We start from the raw sequence: 22,398 nt of genomic DNA, 5'->3' as shown, positions 1-22,398 counted from the left end.
AACTATACACTATTATAATGCTTTCAGTCAAAGTGGACTAATGCCGGATCCTGCACTTGGGACACAACAACCCTATGCAGTGCTACAGACTAGGAGAAGTCTGGCTAGAAAGCTGCCAGGAGGAGAAGGACCTGGGGGTGTTGGTTGACAGCCGACTGAACATGAGCCAGTAGTGTGCCCAGGTGGCCAAGAAGGCCAACGGCATCTTGGCTTGTATCAGAAATGGTGTGACCAGCAGGTCCAGGGAGGTTATTCTCCCTCTGTACTCAGCACTGGTGAGACCGCACCTTGAGTACTGTGTTCAGTTCTGGGCCCCTCACCACAAGAAGGATGTTGAGGCTCTGGAGCATGTCCAGAGAAGAGCAACGAAGCTGGTGAGGGGGCTGGAGAACAAGTCTTATGAGGAGTGGCTGAGATTGCTGGGATTGTTTAGCCTGGAGAAGAGGAGGCTGAGGGGAGATCTTATTGCTCTCTACAACTACCTGAAAGGAGGTTGTGGAGAGGAGGGAGCTGGCCTCTTCTCCCAAGTGACAGGGGACAGGACAAGGGGGAATGGCCTCAAGCTCTGCCAGGGGAGGTTCAGGCTGGACAACAGGAAAAAAATTCTTCACAGAACGAGTCATTGGGCACTGGCAGAGGCTGCCCAGAGAGGTGGTTGAGTCACCTTCCCTGGAGGTGTTTAAGGAACGGGTGGATGAGGTGCTGAGGGGTATGGTTTAGGGATTGTTAGGAATGGTTGGACTCGATGATCCAGTGGGTCCTTTCCAACCTAGTGATTCTATGATTAATGCAAACAAAGAGCAACAGCTGAAAGGAGGCAATAAGGAAAGTAGGAAGCACTTTTCTTGGGCTAGTATCACACATGTCCACCTGGGCAGTAACAGGAAACCCCTCCCACTGTGAGCCAGCACTGCCCTGGGCATTTTTAGTTGCTGCTTCTGTGGGGTTGCTGTGGTTAATCAAACCAACTCTTCTGGGTGTCTTCCTACTAAAGCAGTAGAGAAATATCTGCATCAGAAATATTCCTGCATTTAGGAAAGCTTTGGTTTTGCATTCTGCACTAGCTTCATCCTTGACAAATTCCACCTCTTAACTACATCAGCCTACGACACTAGCATGGGGACTGTCCCTTACTGTTGTGGTCTATGTGATTTGCTAAGATTCTATAAGATTAAGGTGAACCCTTGACCTAACACATAATTGTGATATATACAAAACATCATTTTACAGTTAGAGTGCTTCTTCAGATATTGCTACTGCACACTACTTAACAACTGCTATGTTTAAAGTAAAAACCCTTTGATTCTGTCTGATGAAGCAAACATACAGTCTACAGCACTTTGCTACAATACCACACTGTCTGCAAGATTATTGCAATGGAACATTCACAGAACTACAGATAAGAGGGCAGGTGTTGTGCTGGACTTGCGTGGCAAGGTTTTGATAGTAGGGTGGCTACAGGGGTGGCTTCTGCTGGAGGTTGTTAGAAGCTGGGGCTGGCTGGCTCTGTGGCAGCCTCACCTCTGGCCAAGGCTAGGCAATGGTGGTAATGCCTCTGTGATGACATATTTAACAAGGAGAAAAAACCCAAACAAACCCAAACCCAAAACCTGGCAAGGAGCAGCAGCAGCAGCAGCAGCAAGGGAGAGGAATGCAGAGGGTGTAGTGCTGGCTTCTCTGAGACACCTGCAGCTTGGCTGCCAGGGCTGGTTGGACCCATCATGCCGGCTTAGCCTGACATGGTGGCAGAGAAGGAGAGAAGTGAGATACGGGAGAAACAGTCCTGCAGATACCAGATGTGAGAGAAACACCTGGGGTGAAGAAAAGAGCATGGCAGAGAACTGAGTTCAGTGAAGAAGGAGATGGGGAAAGTACTTCAGATGCCCAAGCCCAGCTTCCCTGAAGCCCATGGAGGAGATGTGGTCAAGAAGGTTATCTTCCTGCAGCCCATGAGAAGTCCTAGTGGATATCCACCTGCATGTCGTAGAGGTTAACAGTGGAGCAGATATCTACCTGCAGACCACAGAGGACCCCACACCAGAGGAGGTGGAGGTGCCCTATGAACGCCTTGATCTCACGGAAACCCATGCTGGAACAGGCTGTGGAGGACTGCATCCCACTGGAAGGGCTTATGTTGGAGAAGTTCATGGAGGATTGCCTCCCATGGGAGGGATCCCATGCTGGAACAGGGGAAGAGTCTGAGGAGTATTCCTGCTGAGGAGGAAGGAGCAGCAGAGACAATGCATGATAACTCACCAGAAGCCCCATTCCCTACGAGGGAGAGGGAGAGAAACCAGGAGCAGAAGTTAAGCTTGGGAAAAGGGGAGGAGTCAGAGAAAGGTGTTCTTTTTGGGTTTTGGTTTCGTTTCTCAGTACCTTGCTCTAGTTTAATGGGTAATAAATTAGACTGGTTTTTTTGTCCCCTATGTAGAGTCTGTTTTGCCCGTGACCCTAAGTGGTGAATGATCTCTCCCTATCCTTATCTCAACCCACGAGTTTTGCCTTTGTTTCTTTTAATTCTACTCCCCAAAGGTACTCAGAAGAGGGAAGAGCGAGCATGTGTCTACATGGTTCTTTGTTGCCTGCTGGGGCCAGTGGTCACGTGGCTCTTTGTTACCAACTGAGGGGCTCAAACCCACCACAGTTCTGTAACTTGTAATTTTATAAGTGAACCCAATGAAGTTCCATATGGTTCACACAGAGGTAAAGCTTGGAGTAATCTCATAGTAGAGAAGAGACATGGGAGATTGTTGTGTTGACGGTATCTTTATATGAAGTCCATCTACTCACATAAATAATGTCTTAATCAAAACACATAAATGATCTAAGTCTATTCTGCTGGTAAGATTTGTCACTGGCAAAGACATGAGACACCTCTCACATTAGCTTTTTTCTATAATGGGACAGAGGCAAATTAATAGCGCTCTTGAACATACGTCTCCTCCAGTACTTATGTGGCTGAGACCACTGCAAATTAAATTTTGTAAATCATCACTGCTTTGCTTTTCACCATTTATGTCACTATATATTTGCAATTTCCTCCTCCTGAGGAGTGAAAACAGCCTTGTCAGCTTCATTTGTACACTCCTGTAAGAGACCAGAACTGCAAATATTGCAAAGAAAATGAAGTAACATTGTTATCAAGCATAATTCTAGGATTTTTCTGTGTCATAAAAATATCACCAAGATCTAGGGCCTGATTCTGACTGGGCTCCCACCTGCTAATCTGTCATGTGCCGATACTGCCTCGGGTGCAAATTCAGTTCTCAGATTTTTCTGCTGTAGCTTTTCTTCCATTGTTAGCTCAGTAGACAACTTCATTTTGGTAAGATGGATACTGAACTACCATCCTGCAACACATTCCAGGAATATGCACCCAGCAAGAAACTCGGCATCAGCTCACACATGGAACAGCCTTAGCTTCCATAAAATATTCATTCATTTAAAAAAATATTTGCACCCTGCTGTCAAACTTAGACAAATTCATACTGAGCTTCAGAAAATAGCTGTTTTAATAGTAAATGATGTTCCAGAAACCTCTTTCAGGCTAAACACTCTCGTCAAAATTATTTTAATAAGAAAGATTAACAATTTGAACATTAGCTGCTAATCCCCTTTCATTTGAAACTGTGCTGATAAAATTCTTTGCTTGTCATTCAAATAGTAAAGTAATAATTACAGATTTGGGGCCTCCATCTCTTGCTTCATTAATAGTAAATTGCATGGAAGTCTGAAGCATAAAGTCAGCTTTGATACATCTCAAAATGCAATTTCCATAGCTTTCCTTAGCTATGTACAATTAATTACAGAGTTAATAAGGGGAATATGTTAATGAAAGGGAAATTATTCACTCAGACCACCTGGTCTTATCAAATTTCTTTAATATGTTTCCTTCTTTCTGTGAATTTGGATGACAGTAAGAACACAAATCATGGTGTGCATTGCTAGTCCCTTTAGTATTTTTATTTGCAATCAACTAAAGTCCACTTAAATTAAATATGTAAAGAATGTAAGAAATAGTCAGTACTAAATAACTGACTGTATTTGTTTTCCCAAGTTCAGTATCATTTAAATCTTAAAACAAAAATGTTTAAACAACTTTTTAAGTATCAGACTCTCTTCAGTGTTCAGAGTATAAAAATGACATATCCAATAAGGAGACACTGCCATTTTTTGGTTTATTTTCTTTAAAGAAATATGTTGCATGTGCACATATTTAATTAAAGAAGTACAGAAATGTGCTTCAAATCACTACACTCTGGCAGCTACTACAGCTTAGTTGCTACGTGCAATAGGTTTATTGGATGTCCAGGGGAACATCTTAGTAGAAACAGCCCAGTCGTCATAAGGAGGCAAACCTTCACATAAGTCATCTTAAAAATAACACAGTTGTGATACAGAGTCAGAAATATTTTTTAAGACATGTCAAATCCAGAAACCAACCATCTTCAACAGACATTAATGGATTTACTACTAACCAGACTGAAGACAGTAACATTTTAGAACATGGACTCCAAGCCCTCACAGTCATTCCAGAAAGAAAAGAGAATAATTCCCAGAGCAATAACAGTTCATGCTTGGAGGAGGTGATGCTTGTGAGCAGTTTGTCACCCTTCGCTTTTATTCTTAGTTCAATGCAATGGTACAGCAAGCAGCCAGAAACAACTCCTAATTCTGCCCTGCTACTGTTAGGGTTTTCTTGGCCAGCTGGGCAACCTGTAGCAGCATCAGCACGTGAGTTTAGGGCATGAGGGTCAGGGAGACATGACAGCATTGAGGGAGAGCACCAACTATAAAAATTAAAAGATATTACTATAGTCTGAAACACAAGGAGAGTTATATAAAGGAGAGTTATATAAAGTTATATAAATTCATAGTAAAACTATGCATTTGATAAAGACATACCGGGGGAGGGATGTAATATTTGAGGGTAGTAGTCTTTAACTGATTTTGAACAAAAAGTAACATAGCTCTCCTTCAAGGAACAGCAAATACTGTCATCTATAAGTGAACTTTACAGATTTTAATGTTTACCTCCTTATTTAAAAATGTTTCCACAGCTGCGTCGTGGGTGCACATGCAAAATTTGATCATCACAGGAGCATTTTGTCTGTGTCCTACACACTGAATTTTTCAAATATCACCCGAATTCTGATACCCTACTCACAAAACACTGCCAAGTTAAGGCCTAGTCCCAAAAAGAATTTCAGAAAGCAAAGTATATTTTTTTCTGTCTTGCCCTGAAGATGAGAATAAACAGACTTTGTTGAATCAACGGAGGGACCAAACTGTCTTCATTGCCAGCAGCATCTTAACCAGAGCACTTTCAATAACTTCTGCTAGTATAGCCCACATGAAGAGAAGGAGCTCTCAAAAGTACTGGAGTTCTCCTGGGTATCTTGAACTGCAGCTGGTGTAACAGCGCAAAAACATACTGCCAGTATGATGTCCTCTCCTTATAAGTACCATGAAGTGAGTCCAAGTTTCATCTTGAACTGTTACGTGTTTTCAGAAGCTCTGGAGTCCCATTTACCATGTCATTTGATTTTAGCGGTGCACCATGCCTTGCAACCTGTATGAGTCATTTCTTCATCCCAGTCAAAACTCATGTTCTTCTCAAGTCCAAATGTTGCTACCAACTAAAAAATACTCTATGACATGTATTATTACCTTGGGACTTCTGCCTGAGAAGTCTTCCTGAACCACCCTTTTTCTAGTATCCTTCTCCTTCTAAACAGGTATTTCACCTGTTAGATCCAAAATACAATTTACTGCTACACCTGCTGCAATGGCTTATCGATGACTTAATGCATGATGTGAGCATGCACAATAGGACAAATACAGCAAAGAGCACTTCATTAGTAAGTATGCATTTAGAGCCAAAAGACAAGACCAATAGCTGCCTGGACAAGTGTTCACCTCTGGCTTCTGCAACTAATGAGAAGCTCAGAAGCAGCTGAGGACCCAGTAACATCCCTTATCTTCAATGCAAAGCATCAAAACCCAGACCTTTTTAATTAAATTACTTCCTAGCATCTCTTGCTACTTGCTAAAAATGGTATTTATCTTGCCTTAACAGTACCTGGATGTTCTCCAGAAACGGAATAAAGCTGAGTGAAACAGAAAAAAGCTCACATAGTCACCAAGTTTTGCTTCAGCCATGGTGATGATCCTTTCTTTTTATTTTGTGCACATAGTTGCAGAAGTGAGCTTTGTGTCATGTATTTCTCCCAATGTAATGCTTTTAAAATTAGTACTCTAAAATATCAATAGAAACGCTTTCTTCATCTTTCTACTAAAAGCCTTAGGAAATGATAAAAAGTGGCTAAAAGTGTTCAACCAAAGCAGCTTAAACACAGCTGGAATAAACACCTAACAGTTAAGCAACAGATCAAAGCATAGTCACAGAAATTTGGCCAGTTATTTCTAATCATAAATACATTTGGGGAAAACAACTGAAAGGGAAGAATTTAGGGAAACAAAGAATATTTTGAAATTAATTTCATACCGTGTTCAAGAAGAATGCTTTGCTTGATTTAATACTGACTCTACAATTGTCGTTATTTCTGAAGGCCCATTCAACAAGATTAATACAGAAAAAGGGAGACAACTGAACACAAAGCAAATAAGAATGGAAGACTCAAAGGGTAACCTGCTCATGAATATTTTTCTATGTTTTATTGATGAAATCTATGGAGTACATATATTGATTTATTACATTTATGGCTCTATTAGTAGAGCTGCTTTTATATGCAATGAGATTTTTTGCATTTGTCTTTGCAGCTTTTCTTTGTTCCCATATCTCAAGTCACAGCTTTAAACAAACAGAGCCAAATGTTTCAAAAGAACTTAAACATTTGGGGGGCACTGGACTAAATTGAAGGGATAAATGCCATTTCTTCAGCCTTCAGGAGGCAGCCAGCTCCACTTGTCATTAAAAAGAATGACAACTCAGAGAGAGAAGGGTAAAAATTTTCCCATCCACAGTATTTTTTTTTTTGGGGTATGGACTATCTTGTCACTGAGTTTTGCAATACACAAAAGCCTTTTCCCTTGAGACTCCTCTCATCTGACTTTCATAACGGAATCAGCCTTTGGCCTTTCATGGCCAAAGACTTCTTGGGACTTACATGTCATGAGACTCCTACAATTATTTACACTGGCGCAGCTGGAAGATAAGTTGGGATTTACTTAGCATAAGTGTAAGGAGTTTATGCTTTTAGCTAAACTTTGCCACTGACTTGTTTCTCTTCCCATGTGAGGGAGGAATTTTGCTCTTGTTTTCTCAATTGTAAGCTTTTTTTTTTTAAACAGAGCATTTCTATTTTTGAAATTCATAGAGTGAAAGAGATATTAATGGTGGTAGAAGGAAATGGTGGAAAAAAGGAAAAACCCCAACTACTAAATAATCAAGCACACTATAATTGTGACAAAGACCCTGTTTACCATACCTGCCATCCTCACCTTTGTCCCTGCTAGCATTAATCACTTCTGCACTGTGTGTCCCTAGACAGTGCACTGCATTTACAGACCGTGCATCACACTCCTTTGCTCGGGAAATGTTTTGTGTGTGTATATGGATTAAGCTCAAGCTGGAAAGTACACCTGCATCTAGCACAGTGCTATCAGTCCTCACATGCTGGAGTTTCTCTGTTTATTTAGAAAAGAGTATATAGATGCCTTTTGCTCAAGCTTTTATTGCAGCTTTAAGAATAAAACCAAGGGATCTCAGAAAAATGTAGCACAGGATTTAACAAATATTTTTTCTTGTTGGAAAGTGTCTTCTATCAAACAATCCCCCTCTCTTCTACATTCAGTTGAAAGAAAATCTGTAGTAACTAACTCATAGAGTTCATTTCAAACAGAGTATATTTTAAAAAACTGAGAGTGATGGAAAACTGGTTAGAAACCATAATAATGTTACTCTGAAGAGACTACAGAAAACTAGTGTTACAAAACCCAACAGGTTCAACCTTGGAAGCTTTCCCCACTCGTAACCCTTCTCAGTCCCACAGCAACTCTGCCACTCATTCACCATCAAAGCTAAATTGGCTGCAAAATTCAGCATCTTGGGTTTGCCTGATTTCCCAACAGGAGGTGTCTGTCCGATGTGCTCCCAGCTCAGGCTGTGTCCTAGGAGGTGCTCACCTTCTGGGAAGGAACTTGTCCCAGAACTTTCTTTTGACACATCTCCTATGAGGCCATCCTTCACTTCTCTACGGGGAAAGTCCTCTTGGTTTCACAGGCAAACTGCCAAAGACAAGGGGATCAAGCCGACTTACAGCTCCTACATTTGAGACCCTATATTTCAGTCTCTAGTTCATTTGCTACCACTGTCTTGTTCAGCTCAGTTATGAAACTTTCTTCTCCTTCTGAAAAGAACAGTACACACAAACTATCTTAGACTATTATTATTTCCAATACATAAAACAGTTTCACACCCTCAGGGAGAATAATCTTTCGACTTCCAGCTTAAATGAGTCCTGAAGAGGACCTTTTGGAAATTTACACTTTCTGAAATACTAACTTATGTATAATGCTCCAGATTTTGCACATCTGTCTTTACAAAGGGAAAAAAAAAAAACACCAAACCACAGAAAAATCACTTTTCCTTCTGCAAATTCCCTCTTGTATATGGTATTCAGATAACAACCTCAAAATGTTATCATCAAAAGCATACACTTCCTTCTTGCAGTACTGTTCTTCATTTAAAAATCATAAAAGATGATGATTATTTTAACCAAAGAAACATGGCAATATACGAAGCATATATGGGATCCAATCTACCTAACTTATTTGCTGAACTTTTGCTTCAGCACAAACAAAAGACATTCCTTCATCTAAGCTGCAGATGTCAGTGGGATGGTGCAGGCACAACAAGAGTCCTCCCAAGAGATATCCTCTCTCTGTCTAATACTCTGGAGACCTTCACAGCCACCCACTCACTTCACCAACTAAAAGGGAAGTTTATGGACTCAAGTAAACAACACTACTTCATTAAGTGCCAAAAACATAGGTATAGGTTAGGAGACCAAGTCAGGGAGACTAAGTCTCTCCTGGACACCTTCAAACCTCCCTGGTTCTCTTGCTGTCCTGCAGAGATATGTTGCACTTTATTAAGACTTCTCAAGGCACTTAGATATATGTATGCGAATGAAGTGGATGGAAATCTGCTTTCAAGTTCCTATTTTTTGCGACCTTCCAAGTATCATTTTTTCCTTGCAAAACCATCAGTGACCTAAATGAGGGCAATTCTCTGTTGTTTCTCGTGCTGAAACCAGCCAGTCATTGCTACAAACATGACTGCATAAAACATGCTCCTCTAATTACACTTTCTGAAGTGCTTGGATTTTTTAGAAAGACAGAATCAAAGAATGCCATATGGGCCATCCTCCTGCTATAAATGTGAAGAAAAAGAATGTGAAAAAGGAAAAAAAAAAAAGCTTTGAATGTTGTTATCGCTGTCCTTCTGGGCCTCCTGAGTCCTCCCTGCTTCCTTCTGCCAACAGCACAAACTACCTCATGCTACTGTCAGCAGTATATAGACGTTGTCTTGGCTCTGCAGGAAAGTGGCAAAACCACAGCATTTTTCTCTCGGAAAGACTCCTTTCAGTCTAAGTGAGGAGATTGCCCCACAGACACATGGGTTTGGAAGACTCATGGCTTCTCCAGACCCTGAGTACTATAAACAACAGGCCAAAGACAAGTCAGCAGGTCCTCCAAGAAAACAGTATATGTGGCCAACCACAAGCTCCACTAAAACTAAAGACACGGTGGCTTGGATATCACTTCAGCTATGACCTCCTAGCATTTTCCAGCAACTGAAATGACTTTACAGAAATGTTTCTGACCAACACTGCCTCACAGCAAAACTACATAGAGTCATTCAGCAGTCACAGACATATTTCTTCTGAGCTACTTTCATTAAAGATTTATTCTGTTTATAAATCAAAATAAAATATTTTCTGCTGCCACTTTATACAGTATGCCATTGTTTTTTTTTTCTCTGGGGAGGTCCTGGCACATATGAACTGAAGAGCCCCAGCTCAGCCAACTGCTCTTCACTGCACACTGTGGAGCCGAAATACACGTGTACAGAGCTGTGAGTGCATTTACCCTGCAAAGCAGATGGTATTTGCTGTTCTTACTAGGCCTCTTGCTAATATTTCTCGTTGCTTTTTTAGGCACTGAGATATTTTTCTCCAAAAATATCTACAAAATTCAAAAGATAAGAGGATTGTGGCAGCTGGAAATAAGAACTGGAGAACTTGTGTCAAATGGTATAAAAGTTGAGAATTGGCCCCTCCTCCTCCTCCATAGCTGCAGGGTAAGGAGAGAAAAACCTCACCTCTAGTGAGTCTTTCCTGCTGCTGAAGTTCAATAAGCCTCAGCATCTCCGAAGAGAGAGAAATTCAGGCAAATAAGGTATTACAGATAGGTGCATTTATTTTTGAGCAAAACATAAAGTGGGTCAGCTCTCTGGTTTCAGCATGACCCACGGTGACACAAAAGACGACCATTTCTGATCAAGTCCAATCATCTGTGCCAGTGCTGTAGTTGAGTGATGCTGATCTTCCCATGTAAATATAACCCAGCTTTGCCTTCAGCAAATGTTGAATTTACAGTTTAACTACTTCCCTTAAGTAAACATCCCACCGCCTGCCTGACCCTCCGATTAGGCTTGCCCTTATATCCAGGCTAAATGCATCCTTTAGATTCTAACCTGTATTTTTTACCTAATTGTATCATCTGTGCCCATTAAGAACAATTTTTTCCCATCTTGTTCCCTTGAATCACTGATTTTTGTTTGTTCAGTTTAGACTAAACGAACTATTTTTACTCTCTCTCTGAGGCTGGTACTCTCGAGACACTAGAGCATTTCTTCACCCTTCTTTGAACCCTCACCACCTAAGATATAACATATGCTGTTAGATAGCTAACATATGTATGAGTTCATTCAGGGTTAAACACGACTGACTGAATTATGGACACTGAACACCGTAATGGTGATCTCGATCAATCTGTCAATCTTTTAAAGTTTATTTATCACTGTATGATGACAATTCTTTCCTACAATTTTGCAGAAATTCCCAGATCCATAATAACTGGTTCCCATATGCATCTTTCTCTCCTTTAAGCTTCATTTTATGATTTTTAATTTTTCCCAATAATATAATTGAAAACAATTTTGCTCAATTTAAAGTAGTTGAAACTATTTACAAATATTAAATGCGTACTTCCAACTACATAGGAAATTTTGCTCTTATTTCCATGCATATATATTGCCTTCAAACCTTATGACAGGAATTTGTACTTGATTTCGAGCTTGGGCAATTGAAGTTGTTCTTTTTTCCCCAAGTATTTCAGTTAACTACAAAAGGAAATTGAATGAATTTTAATTCTGATAAGGCAAAAATGGAACAATAAAAACTGTAACAAATGATTTTCTCTCATGGGAGCAACTCTTCCAAACTGCACTTGCATACTAGGTTTTAACATAATACTTAATTAACTCCTTCGGGGGTAATAAGCAGGGGCAGGGGAAGAAGTACTTGCTTAGGATGACATACACTGATGAAGCATCTGGTTTACCAATCTGCCCTGCTTTTGCTCAGTTTTATAGCTGACCTGATCAAGGCTGAAGGAGGTCAGTAACTTGGCTGAGGTCAAATTAGCTCTTTTTCATCTGCCTTCATTCCTCTCTCCATTAGGTGAAGTGGCTTACAAGAACTTGACAAACAGTTGAGAGGACAGTACTTTCAAATTTAAGTCCAGAAAAAAAAAAGGAGTTGAAACATTATGACCCAAAAAGTACAGCATGATGGAGAGTTTTATTCTGAGAAATCCCACTGTTGAGTCTTCTCGGCAGTGCATAAATAAATCAACAGAGAAGTTTCTAAAAGCACAGCAATACTACCAACTGGAAAGGGTGTTTACTTTAGATCAACTAAACTAATAAACAGCAGAAATCAAATATACAAAGCAAAATAACACCTGACTCATCTTCTAACTACTCATCACCTAACTAATTCTCAGCTAATTTCAATGCACTCTACAATGACAGCTACTATTTAGAGGAGGAGGGAAATTAAGCACAAAAAATGGGGCATTACTCCACAGCTCTCCCAGCAGGACTCTACCAGAGAGAGAGACGAAAACAACATGCAGCCAGTCCCAATCACTGGACTCTGGCTTGGGCTGCCAAAGGTATTTCTAACGTAGATCTTCAAGTGTTTGTCTTCTACTCTGCTACTGGTTGCAAGTGGTATTTGGAAGCAACACAGGTTTTCCAATGCAGACGTCATTAATATGGTATATTTGGATCATTTCAAATGTAGAAGAGATCCAGTTTGGAAGAAATCCAGCCAAGGACAATAAGATTCAAGCAAGGCTCAAAATTCAGATCCCTTCCCTTCCCTTCCCTTCCCTTCCCTTCCCTTCCCTTCCCTTCCCTTCCCTTCCCTTCCCTTCCCTTCCCTTCCCTTCCCTTCCCTTCCCTTCCCTTCCCTTCCCTTCCCTTCCCTTCCCTTCCCTTCCCTTCCCTTCCCTTCCCTTCCCTTCCCTTCCCTTCCCTTCCCTTCCCTTCCCTTCCTTTTTCTTTTCATAATGAAAAATATATTGCTCAATATCCCTAATATCCTGTTGCCTTCTCAGCTCAGACACCTCCACACATCAGCGATACATGAGGGAAAGCAGCAAGCTGGTTGGAAATTTAGTCATTTGTCCAAGATGAAGTAAACATAAATTAATAAGACATAAGGACAACACTGGGCCTATCCTTTTTAAAGCAAACATGCAAAATTCACATGTCCAAGATGAAGTAATGTTCCCCAGAGAGGAAAAACCCCAATATAATGAAAAAGGAATGGAAATAAAAATCCCTTTAGGTTACAAAGCTCAGGAATATTTTTTACTAGTGAAAAGACAGCATCTCTTTCTTTAAAAGTTAAATCTTTCCAAAAGCTGAACAGGTACCTTAAATTTCTCATGACAACATTTCTCATGCTGTGAAGACAAAGAAGCCTTACCAAAATCATGTGACCGGTGGAGATGTCCATATTGGACTGGACTGGTTCCTCACACCAGGACGATGTGCTGCTCCGGGCTGAAGGGCTGGGAATGGGCCCATCACTAAATTGTGAAGAAACACTGTTTATTCGAGAAGCATGGAGGGGCTCCGGGCGATCAGATGTTTTCACTGCCATGCGCTGACGACATAGCTCCTAGAGAGAGAAAGAGGAAGAAACAACCTACAGTCGAGAGTAATTACAGGATACAGTCTACTAAAGACATATGATTTACAATATGTTGCCAGGGCTGGAAGTGTTTTCCCCCTCACTGCAGTGATTTTTGGAAGGCTGTCTGTTCTGTTAGGCACATCGACAAAGAAATATTCAATGAAATTATGAAAGGATGAGTACCCTAACCTTTCAAGAGCCTAATTATGACTGTATGCACATCTCCTTTTAGAGAACCGAAAATAGTATTTTGGAGCTTGATTTCTCTAACAGATATCCCTTTCCCCCCCCCCCCCCCCCAATATCACCCCACATTCTGTGAAGACACTTTTGAACTGTGCAACCTCCTGAAGTTAATGGGGTTGCACAGCAGTAATTGAGAGCACTGCTTGGCCCTGGATATGCAAACTCAGCAAGCTCAAGGCAACTGAATTGATGTGCTCTCCAGTATAAATCCTAGTTGATAGATGCCTCATTTCTCTTCATTAAAATAGCAAACTCACAACACTTCCTCCCTGATGTGGGGCAGAGAGGATGAAGAATGACATTAATGAAGAATAAAAGCAGAAATCTGTCATTGTATTGTTTAAGCTGCTTCAGTGAAGAAAGAAAATTCAAGTTATCGTGCACGCTAATGCAATCCATGTTAAAACAGTGAAATAGATCACATTGGGAATACGCTGCTCCCATGCACCAAATTCACATAAAAATACAGAATTCTGGTTAGGTTACAGAAAATCCTGCTGGTAAAATCAACTCCTTACAGTACAAAATCCTCACTCTAATGGGATAAACAGACCCACATTTACACCATCATTGTTATAATGCTTGTAGAATCAGTTATATGTGGTGAAATCCCAGACAGCACAATAAAATTATCATTTTTTACGTATGTCTATTGTCAATTAGAGATACTTGGCTGCCTGTGGCTCACAGCAAGACGGGCTACTCCATAGTATCTGGACATATTGCACACGCTATGTAGCTACACATTTGTCTTAGATTACTCATTCTGCACAGACAAGTACTAAGAGCAGTCTCTTGCCTCAGGCTAACAAAATAATACAATCTGAAGAATTCATACTGCTGAAATGCCATGGCTTCTGCTTTCTTAGTCATTGATAACATAGTTGCAGCCTGAGTGCCATCAGAAGGAAGATCTGAAAACCTCCACATATCAAGTGCAATAAAATCTTTTCAGACAGGAGTTAGAAACGTCACTTCAAAAGTATGAGGGTGTTTTTTAACTTCTCAAACTTTATGACACTGAAGAGGGATCCTAACCCATGCAGCAGTAAGCACTGAAACAAACCCACTGTAACCATTACATTCGGTCTCCTCTTGCCACCACTGCACAACAATGATTAAAGACCCCTGCAAACATTTTCTTCTCTGAAAGCTTCTCTTTGACCTGCCATCAGAAATTCTTATGTGGAATTTTACTATTTTTATGGTTCAAAATACATTATATATATGTATATATGCATGTACAAATTAAGATAACACTGAGACAAAAATTGTATCGTACATATAAAAAGGATACATTTTGTGGTCTATTACAAAAATACAGTCAACAGAAGTTTGGGAAGCACAGAGTACTCCTTCTAAGTGCTTTCAGTTGTTGGAATAACTGTAAGACTGTCCAAAATGAAACTGCTACCTGACTCCATCACTGCATTTTGTATATTTATTAATGTCATCCATGCAATGTAATATTCTTTTTAATTATTACAAAAGTAGTTTTTTTCCCCCACTTAATTAGAATGTTTTCTGTCACTTTGTACCATCATTACTTCTTCATGAACTGAACAGGAAAAATACTAGGAAAAATAATTTAAACTTCAAAAATACTTTGAAATGGAGTCACATATATTAGTGTTAGATAGGTCAGCTAAACTATCAGTATTAAACCCACAAGCTTTTAATAAAGAAAAAATGTTATTGTGTTTATTTTTTTAAATATAGGGACAAAGAAAAAAACACTGCCTCCTCCTTTTTCTCTGAAGGATCACATACGTCATAAGAAAAGACAGCAGCAGCCAAAGATGGCCATTACTAACCTTGGAATGACCTTGCCTAGTGTAATTTCAAATCCCTGCTTTTAGCTGATTTGGGGAAAAGTACAACAGTGTGGAAACTTTTTAGACAGAAAAATAAATACAGAAAAGCAAAAGCTGTTCAGATGTTTAGACATCAATTGTTCTCAGAGGGAATAGTTTATTGGACTAGGCAAAAGTATAATAAGTAAAGGCATAAAAATACGTAGGCTATCACATAACTGTTAAAAGGATGTCTTCTGGCTATCATGCCATGTAGCGTAGATATGAATTTATTATATTCTAATAGACATCCTGCCACTTGACTCACCCCAACTCTGTGCTAACAATAGCATTTGTACTCAAACAGGATCTTTGTTTTTAAGTTGATCCGTTCCTGCTGCTCATATCCTGCCTCAAGTCATAATCCTCTGCTTTTACAAGTGGTTGCTGTGGAAAGGATTATAGACCTCTGCTAACAAAAAAGAATCAGGATCTGTGAACTCTAAGAAATTAATATACCATTTTTACGCAAATTATAATGACAAAGGAAGCAATACTATAGACAACTGGTTCTACAGTAGATTAACCTCCAACTAAAAATAATGGTTTGTACATAAAGTGTTTAATATGCTGGTTTAAGAATTGTGGTTTTAAAACTAAATTTAACATGTTCCTGGACCCTATAAAAGAAGGTAGGGTTGAGAAACACAAAAAAATATAAATAGGTTGTTAAAAAATAGTAACCTGTTCTCAAATATTAGCATACTTCTTTCCTGACATATAGAGAACCAAAACAATTATTCCCAGAACTGCTGTAACTCTCAAATACCTTAAACAAAGCAGCTGCGTCACGGCAAGCCACCATGAAAAATGTTTAATGTAAACAGGAAGGTCAAATCATAGTTGCAGCAAAAACACTCCTGAATTTCTTGATTGGTGTTTTAAATCTCCAAGGCAATGTTTTTTCCCCTGCCTGTAAACAGAAGAGGCTTTTTTATTTTTTCCAGATCAATGTAACGGCCCTTGACAGCTCTTCCTTCCCCTACTCCCAGTCAGCCCAGCCCAAGCTGAGGAACCTGCCCCATCCCCACAAGCATATCAGCACTCTCAGGACACTTACACCTTCTGCTTCTTCAAAGCCACCTCTCTGTTAGCCCCACCATCTCAACTCCTGACTGGGTTTTTAGCCTAGCACTGCAGCAATAACACAGCTAACACCACCACATATAAAAGTTGTGATGTATGGGGCCTTTTAGGGAGTCAAAAGGGTTCCTCGGGGACATATTGACTAGGCAGGTTGAGCTCAGAGCAGGGAAATGTCTAATGTGGAATATGGGTTTGCTTCATCCTTGGTTTGCCCATAGAGATGGGCAGCTATGTCCCATGCCTATCAAAGACATAAAGAATAGTGGGGGATCCATGTGTGGGGTGTTTCATACCAGGTGCTCACAGGGAAACACTATCCCTGGGCACTTACAGAGGTGGCATCACTTCACAAGTGCACGAAGTCCTAGACGTTTAAGACCTTCATTAATAATATAACCGTCCCCTGTACACTTCTCTGCACACGAAGGTATGCCCTTCCCCACTCTCCAAAATCTTTACTCTGATAAGCGTTTAGCAAACCAGCCATCCACCAAACTACAATTAGAATCTAAATCTGAATAAACTGTCAAAGCTGTAAACTGTGAGAATGACAGAAGCTGTATTTCTATATTGTCTCAGCATGTACAACACTAAAGATATTTTCTAAGAATGGATACAATTTACTGCTGCACTTCTATATTTAGCTGAGCGGTTGCGGCTATTTCTGCTGTACTGTGACTTGGTAATGTCTAGTCCTTGTTTGTGTATAGTTCGAGTGCCATTCTTCATTTAAAAACATCATTTACTCCTAAAAAAGCAATCATAATGCATACAGTGAAATATGAAGAAATGATCCTCCTGACCCTTCGGGCTATGATCTAATGGATGGGTTGGACGTAAACATTTATTTAAAAGGTAATTTGAAGTTTATGACATTATTTCTCACCACATGAGAACTGCTATTATACTGAGGCACTTACTCTGTTTTTTATTTCCCAGCATTTATTATCAAACTTATGCGGTGGTCACATGCAATATATAATGGAAAAGTAATATCGCTGTGTGACAAAAACTGCCATAACCAAGATAAATATTCTGTAAATAATGTCCACTTAAGTGAGTTCAAAGTACAGCACAATGATCATCTGTAGAGAGCTTTTTATTTGAGACATAATTGATAACCTTAAACAAACCATAAACAGTATTCTCAGAAAACCCCTGGACATCTTCAATGAGGTTTTGAAAGTGTTTCTAATACTTGGTTGTCTGCATAGAGACAAGGAGAAACATGAAGCAACAATTATTTCCTCAGGTACAACAAATGGATTTTCAGATCCATACAGTCCACTTGTGAATGAGTCACATCCCAGAACAAATTTAGTTTACCCATATTTAAAGAAGGGCTTTGAAAGACCTAATGGAAAACAATGGAGAGCCAGCCCTTATCATGCTCTTTGGCTAGATGTGTCTCTGAACTTCAAGAAATGAGTAAGAAACTCTCTTCTCAACCAAGAGCCTGTTTAGAAATGAATCCCAGAGATATTTGTCTAGGTCTGTTTTTCACATGCAACCTGCTTACCACCACAGGCCACCTCTTCTGGACATTCCCAGCAAGTGACAGCACTGCCATTTGCTGCCATTTGGCTTTGTGATGCACAGTGGCCATTGGCACTACAGAAGGGCAAGACAATAAACAATAATTTGGAGAAAATTTTATCTTCCATCAAGTTCAGGTAATACATTAGGCATTCAGAAAATCCATTAAGACCACAGAATTTCCTAAAATTTTTGGTTTTGCGGAGAAGTCTGTGGAAAGGTCTAAGAATACTGGCAAACACACAACTAAAACCAGCTGGAACTGAGGCTTGAAAGGTCAATAATGAACCTTTCCCCTTGTTTTAGTTGCAAAAATTAAATTTGAAAACCTCAGGGTGGTACACTGCAGGCAGGAGACCTGACATGAGCATTCTCGTTAAGAGACAGGATGGCCAACATGTACCTCAGCTTTCTGCTCACTACTCTCAAAGATGAGCCACTCCACCTCAAAGGTGCCTCCACTGAGGAGTCTGCTGTTATTTAAAATACACTTACATGGTATGAATGCAATATGCAGTATCATTAGGTAGTCCAAGTCCAGCCACTGACCACTGCACGTGAATCTTTCTGGACTAGCTGGTAGCAGGTGCATTAGAAACAAAGTAGTTTGGTCCAAAGTAAATGAAAACAGCTTCATAGCTAAAACAATATTTTTCTTCCCCAGTTACATCCACCTCAAATCTACGTAATAGGACCTGGGAACTGAGGGAAATTCCAGCTTTCCCATTTATTAAGGAAAAAAGAAAATTTTATCACTATATATTAAGGAAAATAATCTGTTTTTGTAACTGATACCCAAATTTACATAATTCCAAAAATAAAATCCAGGAAATATGCTTGACATTTCCATACTTTTAAAAATCTTTTACTTAACAAATTAAAATGTAAATCACCTGAGCTAGTCCAGAGACAAGCATGGCATGGTTATTTTCAGAATTAACAAAATATAGGAGAGAATAAACCCTTCCATGATATAATTATTAAGAAAACGTAGCAACATAACACACTCACTATTTATTAAAGTGATAGCTGAGTGTACATCAACCCCTTTCAATCTGACCTGCTAATATTCTACCAGAAACAAGTCTGCTAAAGTAGACATGATCACAATAGCATTGTGTTCATTTTACATGTGAATCAAAATAGTTTTATAAACTTAAAATTAAAAATTCTATTAATTCTAAAGTATTCAAGTCTATGCTTTATAACAAAATAGATAATGAAAACTAAGAATACATGCAACGTTTTACATGTTACATATGGAAAAATAAAATCTTTAAAAATTATCTTCTTCTCAGCCTTAATATACTGAATTAAATAGTTGCCTTACTTTCCTTTAAATTAAGAAGACATTATTCACAGGATTGGCTGAAATCTGCACATACAGCATAGACTTAACCTTTCTGCTACAGATGTAATCATAACACAGTGAGATTTGAAAAATGAAAAAAAATAAGGTAAGCTCATTTTTTTAAAACAAATGAATCTAGGACTACAAACATCATTATTCTCTAACTAAATTTGCTTAGTGTTACTACAGGGTGAAGCTAAAGTCATTTGGCTGCCTTTATTTTGCTTTTGCATACTTAATATGCTTGCAGGTGTCATAAATTTAACTTTAACTTATTTACTGTGTTTGTAGCTTTGGGGATAATTACAGCTTATTACCATTTATTTTTGAGTTACTGAAACATACTTTCAACCTTTAGTTTCATTTTAACACACTTTTAGTCCAGGAGTAAAAGAGCTGTTCACATATGTGGTATATTCGCACATGCATTTTCTATCCTTGCCAGAAGAGCTAACTACAAAGATCAGTGTGCCTTCAGAAAAAGAACAAAGAGAAATATTGGAATAATGTTTGAGAATAATATTTTCAGAGACCTCATCTCTGCTACAGCATCAAATGTTATCATTACACATCCATACTCTGTACAAGTCGTATTTATCTAGACTTGTTTGTGGTAGATAGAGGGTGGGAGAGCATAAAGCAAAATGTATTTATTTGATTGTCAATGTATCCCTAGTCTGTTCAGTTCACTTTACTATCTGCCCCCTTGTACCGCACCACCCTCTCTGTGTATCTGGATATATCTCCGAGTCTCGGTGTAGGGGTTCTGCTTTGTTTGGCTTTTAAATGACTTAAAAGGCAGGGCTGCTGTTTTGCTTTGAGAGCAGCAGAGGCAAACGCAGGTTTGAGATTCATCCTCCCAACAAACCCCCAATTTTGATTATGGTCTGTGAAACTAAAAATTTTAATTATTTTAGTATTGTGAATGTTTCCTGGTGGTGACTCATGTAATTGTGATTCCCCTTTCTTCATGTACACAAAGAAAGTAGAGGCCATGCAGGAGGGGAAAGGCAAAGAAAACCTGGGTATTTTACATGGAAAATTATTCTTCCTTTATTTGGGTTGTTTGCTTTATTTCCCCTCCTTAAATTCAAGAATTTGCACAGCCTTATCCAATCATACCAAACAAACGAAAAAACATCACAGGCTTGTATACATCTCCGAAGTCCAGGAGATGTAAAAATTTCTGGCTTTCATAGAACCAAAGACACTGACTACGCAATACAGCTTAAGGAAATATTACTGTAATTCTTTCAGTAAGGTCTCATCACCAAAGTAGACATCTAAATAGCCCACAAGTTCCCGAAGGAGGGAAAGGTCTTTTACATGGCTCATGTCACCAAGGAAGACATGACAGCATAGGTCTAATGATCTTGCCTTGAAATAACAGCAGTTTGTTTTTCCTGCTATCTGTTCCAGGAAAGCACAAGCGGCTTTGGGGATGATGCCACTTTCCAGAGGATTGATGGCATTTGAAGACCCTGTTTAGATTACTCTACTGGAGATTTTTTCCTAAACGAAAATACAAGAGATCACTTTTAATGGGACTGTGAGCGACTACAGCAGTTCGTATCCTTGATTTCTAAAAAAGGGAAGACACTTATGAAACAAACTTAACATGACTGCAGTATCCTGGACTTCACAGATAGGATGTATAAGAAAAAAAGTTCATGCTTCTTTCAACTAATTTGAACTGATATTTTCCTTGCATTATGTCAACATGGTCATAATGACATTATGGTGCTTTATCTCAGGATGTAAAGAGACTTTCTGGACACTTGCTAGGAAGCCTGCAACTGTCTCTAATAGGAAAGATCTGCAAACCACAGACCTGAAGTCACCTGAGACCTACTGTTGTAGAAGCACCCCAATTTTTCTCAGGATGTGCCTGACAGCATTACTGGTCCTGCAATTAAACAGCTGTAACTCTGGTAAGAAACAAAGCAGGTTTCTGAATTGTGTTTCCTACATTTCAGCTGTGGTTGCATATAGCATCTGACAAATATATGGTAAGTATGAAGACAGGACATGAAAGATTTCTTAAGGAGTAACTAGGACAGAGCAAAATCATTTGCAAAACAAACTTCACCTTTTCTATATTTTGTTCATCCTAACTAACTCAAATACATGCACGCAAGGGCACAGCTGCTTCTTAATATGAATTTGCACAGTAAATTCACTGCTAGCACAGTAAGAGCCATACAGCACAGTATGAGTTACGAATAAACTGTTGTAACGATTGAATTAACCTGAAAGGCCATGCAGAACCATATGCAAAATTCATCATGTATTTTGAGTTCGTCTAACCCACCCAAAGCTCAACCAGCTTCCATCAGATGCCAGTGCTCTAAAAGACAACTGCCACAAATGTTTCTTTTTCCACCCCAGCACTTACAGTGGCCTCGGGCCCAAAGCAGGCAAAAAATGCAGTCCCAAGGCAGCTGTAGCTTCTCAGGAAAGATAGTGTAGTCCACTATTTTATTGCCCTGCAAACCTAAAATTGGAGACAATTTCTCCTAGCAATAAGAATTCCCAGCTTGCCAGCAGGACTCAGCATGCACTTCTAGCTCAGAAAGAATCAAATGTATAGCCACAAGTTTATGTCTAAAAATGTTATTTTACCTCATTTCAAAGATTATTATTTCTTCTCCTTAAGTCTGTGTAACTGTATTCATGGTAACAGAGGTACTAAAATCACAGGCAGAGAAATCCAAAAAAAGAAGTCCTAAAAACTTCTAAAATCATAAAATACTTTTTTTTTTTTATAGAAGGTGGCTATACACCAAAGATGTGATGCCATCATTAGGAAGTATTTATCAAGCCTGGTCACCAGCGACAATTATTTTTCTACAACATCATCTATCATGACAGTTGAAATTGTCAGTCGTTACCCTCTCCCGATTTGAAAACTTAAGTCACCGCTTTCCACCCATTCCCCACTGAAAATAAAAATGAAATCACTCGTTTAACTTTGCAAGGAAGAACAAATGCAAATTTTGTGAATGAGGAAACAGTGTTAAAAAAAAAAATCTATACAGCACAAAGTTCGCAGTAAGTCAAAGTGAGCTGTTAAGAGAAAAAAACAATA

The 22,398-nt window shown here is 39.3% G+C and overlaps 1 protein-coding gene across 1 annotated transcript in view; it reads right to left on the bottom strand.

Moving 5' to 3' along the window:
* The window catches only part of PTPRN2 (protein tyrosine phosphatase receptor type N2), a 653,541-nt gene that overhangs the window by 75,452 nt on the left and 555,691 nt on the right, over positions 1-22,398 (bottom strand). The window contains exon 14 of the mRNA XM_054058934.1: positions 13,029-13,223. Within this exon, the coding sequence (XP_053914909.1) occupies positions 13,029-13,223 (195 nt within the window). The remainder of the gene's footprint in view (positions 1-13,028; positions 13,224-22,398) is intronic.

The sequence above is a fragment of the Cuculus canorus genome, chromosome 2 (genome assembly GCF_017976375.1).
Source record: "Cuculus canorus isolate bCucCan1 chromosome 2, bCucCan1.pri, whole genome shotgun sequence".
Classification (NCBI taxonomy): Eukaryota; Metazoa; Chordata; class Aves; order Cuculiformes; family Cuculidae; genus Cuculus; species Cuculus canorus.
The sequence above is the reverse complement of the archived record's forward strand: the minus strand, read 5'-3'. Positions and strand labels throughout refer to the sequence as shown.